The sequence below is a fragment of the Haemaphysalis longicornis genome, unplaced genomic scaffold (assembly GCF_048455015.1).
Source record: "Haemaphysalis longicornis isolate Haplotype H1 unplaced genomic scaffold, Haemaphysalis longicornis Haplotype H1 scaffold_5, whole genome shotgun sequence".
Taxonomy (NCBI): Eukaryota; Metazoa; Arthropoda; class Arachnida; order Ixodida; family Ixodidae; genus Haemaphysalis; species Haemaphysalis longicornis.
In genome coordinates, this window is record NW_027526385.1 from 90,644,350 (window position 1) to 90,656,491 (window position 12,142).

The 12,142-nt window shown below is 46.4% G+C and overlaps 1 protein-coding gene across 2 annotated transcripts in view; it reads left to right on the forward strand.

Annotated features, from left to right (window-relative positions):
* Positions 1-12,142, forward strand: part of LOC144138567 (multidrug resistance protein mrp-7-like) — a 108,342-nt gene that overhangs the window by 40,151 nt on the left and 56,049 nt on the right. For both annotated transcript variants that reach the window (XM_077670914.1, XM_077670915.1), the window contains exons 6-8: positions 1,355-1,422; positions 1,854-1,973; positions 10,052-10,180. In XM_077670914.1, the coding sequence (XP_077527040.1) occupies positions 1,355-1,422; positions 1,854-1,973; positions 10,052-10,180 (317 nt within the window). The remainder of the gene's footprint in view (positions 1-1,354; positions 1,423-1,853; positions 1,974-10,051; positions 10,181-12,142) is intronic.

Consider the following 12,142-nt stretch of genomic DNA (forward strand, 5'->3'; position numbering starts at 1 on the left):
TGCATATCGCTCTAATAATACACATTCAAAATTTTTGTTTTTGCGCTTATCTTTGCCCATGAACTACAGCTCCCGAAGCATTATTTGCCGGCTTTTTTTGGTTAACCAAAAAGGACGTTGTTATTCACAAATCCCAAGTGCCTCACATACTTTCTCGCATCCTTCTCTTCTTTGAATGAAGTTTTCTAAACACTCCATAAACAAAAGTCGTAGATAATTTCGCAGATATTGTTTAGCCTTCACTAACGATCTACCGGATAGAAAACTTCTCACTCATCGCACAAGGATTTTCTTGCTGCACATTGCCAGTACATGTTCTCAAGAGCCCTCTGTACGTCTTTTATTTTCTGGTCTCTCAATTTTGTCGTTGCTGATGCTGTGACAACTTTATCAAGCGGTTTTTTGAGAAATCTATAAGTAGGATGTGCAAAACCTCAATATAAGAATTTCTCAACTATCTGTTCTAATAGAAGAGATGCGTAAAATCCAATTTGTGAGTAGCGTTTCCAAATGCCACCCTGTTCTCTTGGTTATTCGATACCTTCGGTGTCGGTTACGTGGCTTAATTCGTTCGTGACCACACCATAGGCCATCGTTCACGGGTGAACGATGATTTCCGGACCTTCCGCAACAAGTAAGAACGACGCTATTTGGACAACTTACGCCAGCTGGCGTGTTCATTGAAAACTTTTTTTTTGGTCTTCGTGTCTATTTGTTTACATTTCGCGCGGGTAGATGGCGTCGCGAGTGAAATTTTTTTGCATTTTGTTGCTTTGTTGAAGAATAAAGTACCAATAAAAAAAAATTGCATAACTGCTGTTATGTGTTTGAAAGAGAAATCAATAAGGTACAATTTTATGCATCGCAATGCCAAACGTGTCCAGTAGCTCAAGAGAAAAAACGTTTTCTGGAAGAACTCAAAACTGGCCAATTTTCCGTGGTCATGGAAGAATTAAGAAGAACTGGTTGGACAGGTTTTTCACTACAGAGTGTAGGCTGATTGGTCTGCCGTTCTTAAGAACAGTGACGTACCTGTTGTTGAGGATTTCAAATATGCTGATATTTTTCTAGTCTCGTGGCACAATTGAACTGCAAGGTTTTTTCTAACAATATCTCCCCTATCCTTCATAATATACCCGGTTATTCCGTGCCTTACAATCCACACACAAAATAATCAAGTTGGCCACGTCTCGTTAGCTAGGCGCATGTCACGCAAACCTTGATCAAATCGGGCTGTAACTGTTAGTGAGGAGCGTATCAGATATTAAACAAGAATAAATACTTCTGTCAAAGGTCGGGAATTTAGACTTTCCTTTATGAAGTGTCCTCTCCATTTTTCCTGGCTTTCGTGAAGGTAAATACAGCCGCAGACGAAGAATCGTTTACCCCATTTGGTATAATGGCGGGATTGTCTGCGATTAGGTAAGTACAGCTCTACTAAACGTATCACCATTTTCCTTTCTGCGAGGATTCATTTACAGCGCAGAAAACCTCAGAAAGGATACTAAATATCTCGAACCAGTATCTTGCCGCTCGGAGACGGCGATTTCCCAAACAGTTATCTAACCCTATTTTCACTGGGGCTACTGACAATACGTATAGGTCATGTTCATTAGGTTACAGCTATTAGAGAGTATTAACTACACAACACAGCCTATGCACCATACTAAGCATTATAAGCAACTGGGCTCTAAAGACAAGTGGTTGCAACTCTGGTCGCTTTTGTACAAGTCACGGCAGCAACTTCAACATTTCAATTACTGCTACTGTAGATATAGTTACGCTTCTTGTCAGAATGTTTGAAAACAAGAATTTTTTCTGATCTTCGCATATTTTTGCTTTGTTTCATGGAGGCACATCTTAAACGTAGCGCGCCTATCAAAACTTGTTGAAAACGATATTCGCCCCACGATAAGGCGGGTCAAGTGCCGGCTCATGATCAGCCGCCTGTACAAGCCACTGAAGAAAAACTGGTAAGACATTCACGGTGCCTTTATTTAGCGCGAAAACCTTATTTCACTGTTTCAATCACGCGAGTTGGGCGGAGGAGAAAGGAGGGCCTCCAAAAGCAATTCTCCTGAAATTCAGAGAATGATCTACTAATGCTTTGCATTCTTATGCCGCCTGTCGTGAGTGTGAGTTTTTCCAGCCAAATTTTTTTTCTAAATCCTGTTCGGCCAATCATCTCCAATTACGATGATAGTTGAAACTTTCGCGGCATCTACATTATTGTGGAAATGCCATGCGGTATACATTTTGATTTTCCGAAACTTTTAACACTTTTTGTTATTTTTTTAGTTGTTCGAAAATTCGTTGGATCAATTATGTACGTTGTTCTAACGATTAGATTTGAAACTTTTGCGAAATTTGCATTTTTGTGGAAATGCAGGGTGTTACATGCTCCTGGCTGTGGGGGTACTCGGAAAAGAATGCTACCCATTAAAATTTTCAAGTTGCGCGAGAGGGGGATCCTGAGCAGGGGGAGGCTCACCACGAAAGACAAAAAGCAGCGTGAGAAACAGGTCGAAGGACGGCTCTCAGAAAAGGTGAAGCAGCGCACGCCGGGTACTTGCGGTGGCTAGCTGGCGGAACGAGCTTCGGAGCGTGCTGTCCAGGGGGTTTGTCCAGGGGTCGCGAGCGTGGCCGAAAGCTTCAACACAAGATTCAACGGCAGGTGGACGAGAGGTCTAGTCATGATTTCACCTTCCCATCCTTAGAAACTTCTAAGCAACCCCGAAAATGCTAACAGCGGAACTGTTTATGCGTTTGCAATGTCTGTTGATGATGTCCGGTGCGCTAGAGGTAAGTACCCCGCTGAACCGGAGCGATGGTGCCCCCGGCTAAACGGCCATCCAGTGCTCGATCTCGGCTCGTGCGGCGTCACTCCCAGTGCAGGTCCACCGCCTATATATGAATCGATAAACTACCGGACCACCGTGGGACAGCTTCAAGGACGTATAGCCACAATCAAAAGTTTACGCACCACGGAAATAGCAATTTCAGGTTATCTATCTTTATATAGGCACCGGTCACTGCTCAGAGGGCGCGACGAATAGAGTACACCGAGCGCCGCCCCGCAGATGCTTGAGCTAACTTTGGGTCGGTGAGAACCAGACGGCGGGCGCGCGTTCATATATTCGGCACATCCCGGTTGTTTGTTTTTGCGATTCTGCGATTGTTTTGGAAAGGTGTCTCGAGCTTGAAAACTGTTCTGGCAAATAGTTTCCTCATGTCTCAAGAGCTTCTGTGCGATTTCCGGACAATTACGGGGCTGAACTACTATTGTCGGCCTCGCGTGCGCGAGAAGTTACAGAGATTGTACGCCGTGAAAGAAGTTGACGGGACAGACATCGTTGCGAAGTCCCATTCTCAGCAAGGGAAGCTTACTTACAGCGCCAATTCAGGTCCGTACCAATTTTGTCTTGTATCGCAGCCTAGTAAAGTGACCCCAGCGTATACAACGGCGCTCCACGGCAGAAGCATGTTTGTGTTGTTTCCTCTGTTCTCGCAACCACACTACAGTTACTTTTTCGGTTGCCCTTCTTCAGCTTGGTTCGTGTTGACACTAATTAACAAAGGATTCGAAACGTTTATTAGCTGATAAGTAAACACAGTTCCACACAGTTGGAAATCTGGTGCGGAGCTGCGGCTGTCTTAACCGTTTAGTTTCGGCTTTTATCTTGTGACTAATGTTATAGCCGTCTTAGCAGCTAATTGTGATACAGTTTGTTCAGGCCGTTCAGAATTATCCAAAAAAGTATTTCTTCCTTTTTCCCATGCTCTGCTTAAAGAATAGCAACTTCAACTTTCAGAGTACGCAAAACGCATTAAATAAGTCAGCGCGAGTGAATGCAACCTTGCCTTTGATCGCTTGCCACGCTCTCTTTTGTAATGCGTGTCCGAACTCTGGGGAACAAAGTAGGGCAGTAAGCGGGATGCGTATTGACCGTCTTTACATTGATTTTGGCATCACCCGCGAAGTTCTGTGAACATGTTCTTGCGCCGCCTTTTGGCATCAATTCGGTGCCGTGAATGTCGTTAAAAAAGATTACTGTTGATAAAACAACAGTGGCGGAAGCCGTAATACCTTGTGTTTTGCAAATACTACGACGGCATGTTATTCATCGCATCGCGCGATGTGTATGGAACACTGAAAGCAAACGTTTTAGTTATACGGCCCTTCGTGTCTGCGCTGCGCATAAAAAGTAATCGTACTCATAATTTTACTCCTTCCATGTGCAAAAAATGTCATGGCTTCATTACTGCAAAAATCCATTTCTTGCGACGCTTATTCTCCACGGCTGCCGAAGAAACCTGTACAGAACGATGAATTTCAGGCAGGCTGTCCTTCACGATTGTGGCAGTCCTTCACGCAGCAGTAGCGGCGCTGCCACTAATTCTTTCCTGAAGCATTTTGATCCTTTCGGACCCTGTGACTTGCAATTATAACTACGTTTCTTAAAAAAATTCCCCCGCATTTCCCCGAGGGGGAGAATGTGAAAGTGCGAATGCACGGTTGTCGGCCTGCTTGCGGCGCTTGCGCTCGGCCCCCGCAGCCCACCGGCTCGCCGCCTTCTCTTCCATCTCTTCCATCGGGTTTGTAGTATCACGTGTACACCACGCAGTTATCAAGCCGCTATACGCCTCGAGCGCGGCCTGTAGGGGCGCCACTGAAATCCTCCTAGCGGCCCGTTTCGAAAGCAGGCGCGGGAGTCGCCGGCCCGCTCCCCCCTGTCGCCGTTGCTTTTGGGGCTCGTTCAAGACAGCGATTTACCGTTTGTCCGCGTTCGAAATACCGAATAACGTGGAGCAGGCACTCTGTTTGCAAGCGTGGTATGTTCACGAGAGTATAAACGTTTATGACGCGATCTTAGTGAGATCTATATGAGCGCCGGGCGTGTGTCACAGGCCGGCGTCCCGAAGCCAGCATTTGCATGCAGCTGATTGCAATTCTTCTGCCCTGAAATTTAGTGACTGTGTCTCCGTAAGCAGTGTTTCCTCCGATGGTCATGTTGCGGCCATACACACTATGATGTAAATCGACTTTGTACACTTACAAAATCTAGCGGAGCACTCATACCTGACAGCACGCAAGTTACGCCTGCCAATATCACATATCACATATTGATCAGTACCATGAACAAGCCAATGCGGCATAAATTTCACAAACATTGTACCAAAGAAGTACGATGGATAATGCAAAATTACACCCCGGAGTCAGCACACGACGACAAATTTAATGCTGGGTCGTCTTGTCCCGAGGTGAGCGCTCGCAAAGATTCATCTGTTACATTTATCCTCCACGAGAAGCGCGAAGATGGGCTTATACAGTAATCCGCGTACGTGACCAAACTCTTCTTCGAAACACCGTCATATGAGTCATGACACAGGGAGACTGCAGAATCTAGCATACACCGAAATCAGAGACCCTTATCAGATACGACGACACTCTTCCAACGAGCCCGTGTGTACGAGGTTTCGGCACGCGTTAAGGCTCTAGGTGGCCAAAATTAATCCGGAGCCCTCCACTACGGCGTGCCTCATCGTCTCCGTTGCGTCGGCGCGTTAAACCCTGCAATCAATCAATCAATCAACTCTTCCAACGACACCTCGTATCGCTTGTGAACTGCCTACCCTGTATTCTTCAAAAAATGAGTCCGCCGAGTGATCAGCCGTTTTTCAAGGCGAAAAACAAACGAAAAGTGAACACGCAGCTTGTGTGTGTGATTACTAAAACGTTCATTCGTTGATTTCGCTCCGCATTTGTAAACAACGATAGTTGAGCGTCCTCCTCCTCACCCCCCCCCCCCCCCCCCCCTCGCATGTCTAGCGAAATATCAGTGCATTTCGCATCTAGTTGGTCTGGTGAATACTACCTTGCTCAAACAAACGTCTTTAGCATTTCAGAAGCTGCACTCGTTTTTTTTTTTTTTTTCATTCCCGTACGACTATTCTATTTATATTCATTACTTGCAGACCATTCATTTTCCCGTGGTTTCATTGACATATACCTTGGTTCTTACTATAAGGCATGAGTGGGCACATATCTGACTTAACATTTTTTTTCTGTACTTAATTACATTTTCGCGTGGCTTATATTCCCATAAAAGGCACAAGTTTTTGTCAGCTATTGGGTTATCACGTCCCCGAAACATATTTTTCTACGACGTACATATTCGAAGCAAAGCCGCATTTGTTGTCTGCGCTGCAAAAAGAACCAACCTCTTACAGTGCCAATATCAGGTCTAAACGAGGCGACAATAAATAGACTTCACTTGTGCTGACGTGTTCGAAGGTGACAGCGGTGATATGCTGCTGCCATCGCAGACGTCCGCAAGAGCGGCCAAGAAGCGCGCAGAACCGCCTCCCCGGGTAGCTCTTGTTGGCGTTAGAGCGCTCTACCAAGACGCAGCTGTTTTTTTTTTTAAGTGCCCTAAACGTGCAGTTAGCTTACAGACGTCACCATAACAAGTTGTTTAGAGCGCGGAAAGGCAAAGAGAAGCGAAAGAAAACCAAAACACTGCATGACCACCTATCAGCCACGCAGCGCTAATCCCGCAAACGCCGCGGAGAAGCGGCGGCAGGCGGCGCAGCGATCGCGAATCTCGAGGCGTATAACGCCGCTGAGTCGCCAACGCACGCCGCTGACGACGTAGTTTGAATGCGTTAAAGATATAAGGCGCGTCACTAACACTGATATCACCGTCGCGTCCGTGGCTTGGTCGGTAGAGCGTCGCGCTGCGGCCGCGAAGTCCTCGGATTGAAACCTGGCGCCGGATGCTGTTTCTTTTTTAAATATAGAGGAGCACTGCGGACGCCGCCGCCGCCGCCGGCGCCGGCGGTGGATGGTTTGGGGTCGCTTATAAAGTGCATTCGCGCTTAAAAACTTCCGCCACACAACGTCGAACCGCACGCAGCGAGCGTGTTTTTACGTGCGCTGAACGGCCCGTCGCGACAGCCACCGACCCAGAGTTGCTAAGCGGCGGCGAGAGGTGACGCTGCAGTCACGCGCAAACTTGAGCGTCCGGTCTCTATAGCAGCCCGAAAAACTGCCGAATGCGTGCGAGATGTCGAATAGGTACTGAACTAATGAAAGCTACCGCGCATAGCACCCTGGGCTGCCATGCGTGAGAGAAAAACTCAGAATTGCTGTTTTCGTGGTTCGTAAAATTCTGCACTTGGGTGTACATGCCAAATAACGTACATACCAGCTTAAGTGCGTATATATACGTCGCAAATTCGGTGTCCTGGTCAAGTGATACCCCACAAAAACGGCCGCATGATGCCAGACAAAATGAGCCACTGCTCAAAGAATAAAATACAGTGAAAGAATGCTTCAACAAGAAGTATATATACCTTCCGAAAGTACTGAAACTGCTAGCATGGCTGACGCATGTCCACATTATTTAACACATACGAAACCTCGTGAACGGAGTACCACTGTTTCTTTAATTGAAAATACACGATTGATTTGATGTTGCAATAGCAAAGGGAAAAGACGAGTTGATGATGGCGTGGAAGAGACACGTGATGAGCATAAACGCAAAAGAAAAGATGGAGCTCGAGCGACTTCAATGCACCAAAAACAGTAGGCAAAAACGTTAAAGCCATTCCACTCAATGCGGAAGTGGTCGGAAGTGCTGAGGAGGGATTCGCCATATTGGGCTGTACCACCGTTATCCGCGTACTGCTACAACCAAATGCAATTCATATTTCCCGCCTTCACAGTGCTCGCGCTCCCCCTTCCTGACGGTGCGCCAGCGGGAGTTCTGTTCTCTTTGTGCTTTTCTCCCCTCACGTGGCATCGTTGCACGGCAACATTTTGCGTTTACTATCATAAAAACCATCCCAACGGGCGTACTTAACCAAACGAATGCACGCTCTGCCCTTTAATTACGTATATTTTTCCTCAACTCTACCTACAGTTTTCTTTGCGCTAAACAACGGGAAGATGTGTGACAAGCGCCAGCGTTTCATGAGTTTCGAACGCTTACAACTATATAAACCGCTTGGCATTCCAAGCCCCTGGGGTACGCTGCGAACAGCAGCATTACTTGGATTAGATTTGATTGGATTGGCTGCACTGGCCGAGGTTGACGAGTTTCCCGTAGCTCCTGGAGAGCCGTGCTGCGGAAGCGCGAGGATTAGATTGAATTGCGTTGCATTGCAACGTATTGGTATTGGATTGGATTGGATTTAGATTGAGTGATACGCAGCAGTAAGCATGATCATCAGCTAATCCTAGGCAATCAGGAATGCTAAGAATAAACAGCTGAACCTTAGCTCACGCTACGTATATCCTTGCATAGCTGCTTGTCTTTGGAAGCCTCTCGGTTACGCCGCGTCGAAGGGACCGTGACAGGCTACACCGCAACGCCGTGGCGATATGCTTGGTTCCAGCGAGCGAGCTAGGAGGACAAGGCGTTCGACTTAATTGCTTTGCACCCAAAAAGGCACGCTGCCTCGACTTAGCACGAGCCGTTCGGGCACGAGAAATTCCGATGCAGCCAAATTACATCAAAATTCATATGCTTTCTTTCAAAACGTATGGCTTATAGCTATGCGGAAAAACAATTGGCGAAGCTTGCACTAAGTCCCGCAAGGCTTGAATCTTGGTTGACCTGGAGGATTTCTTTCCATGAAGCACTGGACACACCAGTACGCTTTGTGCTACGTTACGCTTAAAATTGCATTACGTATTTCTCGTGCATAAATGACGTGCCCTGATCGTTTTGTCCGGAGGATTGCACATTTCTCCTTAAGTGGAACGCGTCAGCACGCGTTAAAACCGGCAGTAACCGGCTTCGCGAACTGGGTGTCTGTAGCGCGAGCTGCCTTGAGCTGCTCCTTTAAGGCGCGGACGCGCGTAGACCGTGTTTTAAAGCCGATAATCTTTCTTGGGCTCCTTAAACCCAGAAAGTTTGGTCTGTCTGTATGTCTGTCCGTCTGTCTGTCTGTGACTCGATTCAGCCACCCGGCCAAAGCAAAACAATGCCTGCGTAATAGTCTTATATAGTCACAGCTAAATCTACCCGTCTATGTCCGTTGTAATGTTCATACTTCTCAACATTGGTAAAGAAGAACAAGACATTACGCAAATATGAGACAACAAATCAATGCAGAAGTGATATTTGCAGCGTTCCTTTATAAAAATTCAAACATGCTTCACTTTTGCGAAATTAAATACTTCATCAATTCCAGAAAAAGAATTCACTCCACCGTCGCCTGCTGTCGCCCGCGCCACTATAGCTTCTGGCGCCATTTTAAGAAAGCAACCGGCAACAGCTACGCAAGGTTCCACTATATAGGTTCCACGTTCTGCTTGCTACGCACGTGGAGTATGGAAACGCGGTTCTATAAACGTTGAAGTAGGGCGCATCGATTAATGCGCGTCTTCGCCGTACGCCAGCGTTCACATCGAGACGCCCAGTTTGGAGCACTGGAACGCGAGAAATTTAGAATAATTTAAGCAAACATTTCCCGTCTTTACCTTGGGAAGAGCGCGACGCAAGAGGAACAACATGAGGGGGTGAGCGGTAAAGCGAAGGGAGGCATTTACTTCGCAAAAGCCGATAAAGACTATCGTCTTTTGACGGCATTTGCAACGAAAGGAGCAGATACGCGGCCAATTTTTTTTGTATTTCTTGCGAGCGCCACGACCAAGCCTGGACGGCGCCGGGTGCTGCTCGTAAGACGCGCGCTCAGGCGTGCGGTAAACGGCAGAAGTAACTACGCCCCTGGGTTTCTGGTAATGCCGCCCGCATTACGGCCAGCAAATGTTTAGGGTACATGGGGAGGAAGGAAGAAGCGAAAAAAGAAACGTAATGATTATATTAAAAGGAAGTCTTTTGCAGTAGGGCACTCGCGTTCTTCCACAGCCTAGATTATAAAAAAGACTTAGGTGACCTGGTAACGTTTTTATAATATTCATATATATCGCTTTCTTTGGCGTACAGTTCTTTCTCTCTGCTTTTTTTCCTACACTGGAATGAGCAACATCGTAAAGAAAGTTATAGGGGATGCCTGCCTATGACAATGCATTCTTTTCCAGGACTGGCCCAAGAGCTGGAACACGTGTTCTGTGGGCCTTCTTGCGCGTGTTGTGGCGCGAGGTCTTCTGGGTGCTACTGACGGGATCCGCTTACTTTACCACTCTACTACTTCGCGCGCCACTGCTTGAGTGAGTTTGTCACATACGATTGTTTTCATGCATGCTAACTCTAATCAACACTATTTTAAAGCGAAGCTTTCAGCTTCTCACTCACGTCTGTAGTTCGATCAAAACTCCAATCAACGCTACATTAAAGCAAAGCTTTCAGCCTTTCACTGAAATCGTCTGTAGTGAAGCCAAAACTCCAATAAATACCAATTTGAAGTGATGCTTTCACCTTCTCACTTACGCGGTCTCTAGTCCAGTCAAAACTAAAACCAACAAATTTTAAAGCAAAACTTTCAGTTTCTTAGCTGGTGTTTTCTGCAGTCCAGTCAAAACTCCAATCAACTCTATGTAAAAGCGAGGCGTTCAGCCTTCCACTGACATTGTCTGCGGTCCAGCCAGGACTCCAATCCGCACCCTTTTTAAGTGAAGCTTTCAGCCTCTCACTGATGCCGCTTGCAGTCCAACCAAAACTCCACTCAACGCAACTGTAGAGTGAAGCTTTTAGCCTATCCCTGGCGTGGTAGTTAGTTCAGCAAAAACTTCAATCAAAGCCACGTAGCCAAAACTCAAGCCAACGCCCTTTTGAAGCAAATCTTCCAGCATCTCATTGATGTCTTCCGTAGGCCAGATAAAAGTCCAATCAACGCTATGTTCCGGCAAATCTTTCAGCCTTTCACTGACGTCGCCTATTGGCGGTGAGATGTTTGAGTGGCGCTCCCTGGCTCTGACGTCCGCTTAGGGATTCGCGTCGCTGTCGTCTGCTATGCTCCGCTTGTGAGGGGCAACGGTGCCTCTGCTAGAAATCGCCCGCTTAGATGATTTAGGGCATTAATAAGTGTATTTCCAGTTATTATGTTATTCTGCCAGCTTCTGATACCTCTGAATAATTTGAAGCAGTATCCCGCACAAGTTTGCAGCGCACAAGGAGAGAGAGAACAACTTAAAGCATCGGTCAGATGATCGTGTGTAACTCGCCATTTCTAGCTTATCAGCGAGGTACAGTGCTCAGAGCTAGCTCCTCTATTATAATTATCCAAATGCGTAGGCTTCCCTAAAGTATTTTTGGGATCATCTTATGAAACTCAAGTCTAACGCTACGCGCCAAGCTTCGGGCCCTTACACACGCATCGCAAAGCGTTAAATAAAGCGGCTGTCTTCTATATCTTTTGTTGTTGTTGAGTTTTATCGGTTGAATTTTTTTTTCTGTGCCCGACGCATAATTTTTCTGCACCGTCACAAACGTCTTATTAGGAAGTTTTGGGGGTGTTTGGGAGGCTCACAACGCTCGTGCGGATATTTTCATCAGCTGTAAAGCATACAGTACCTCCTTCACAAATCGGCTTTGGTTATGGCTGCGTGCAAGAAGGTGCATATCTGAAGTGTGCGTTGTTTATTCACATGCAATTGCAACATAAAGGTTTCTGCTACGCCACTGCGAAACGGCGTAAACAACGTTGTTCAGAGTACTCGAAGGCGGCTTTCGTGCCCCGAATTTCTATCGTAACCATTGTTAACATAACGAAGCGACTCTGAAGCGGCACCGTTATGACATGATTACGGTGTTGAAGGCTTGATGTGCTAGGTAACGAACGCCATAAATAGTATACGTGCAGCTTTCCAGTACAACAAGAACCTAAACCGATAAATATGTCCAAGCAGTTCTTTATTGCTTTCCAAGCCTTTCCCGAGTAAAGAATAAATCCTGTCCTACTCGGGATGGCATTCTTGAAATTTATGAAAATTCCTCTTACTCTGTCGTCCTGGACTGACGACTCGCCCACTAATCAGCTCGAGTTCACTGTTAAACAAGGTTTTCTCCTCCTGCTCCTTCTCATCCGCTTGTGTGCGGTTGTACTGTAACGCATATTTGAATATTGTGAAGATATGGCTGTGGAAAATGTACCGAAATATGCCTCCAGTTCTGAGCAAACCGAGTGTTAGTGTATTTTTACGGTACACGTGACTCGTTTTGCTCAATAAGGC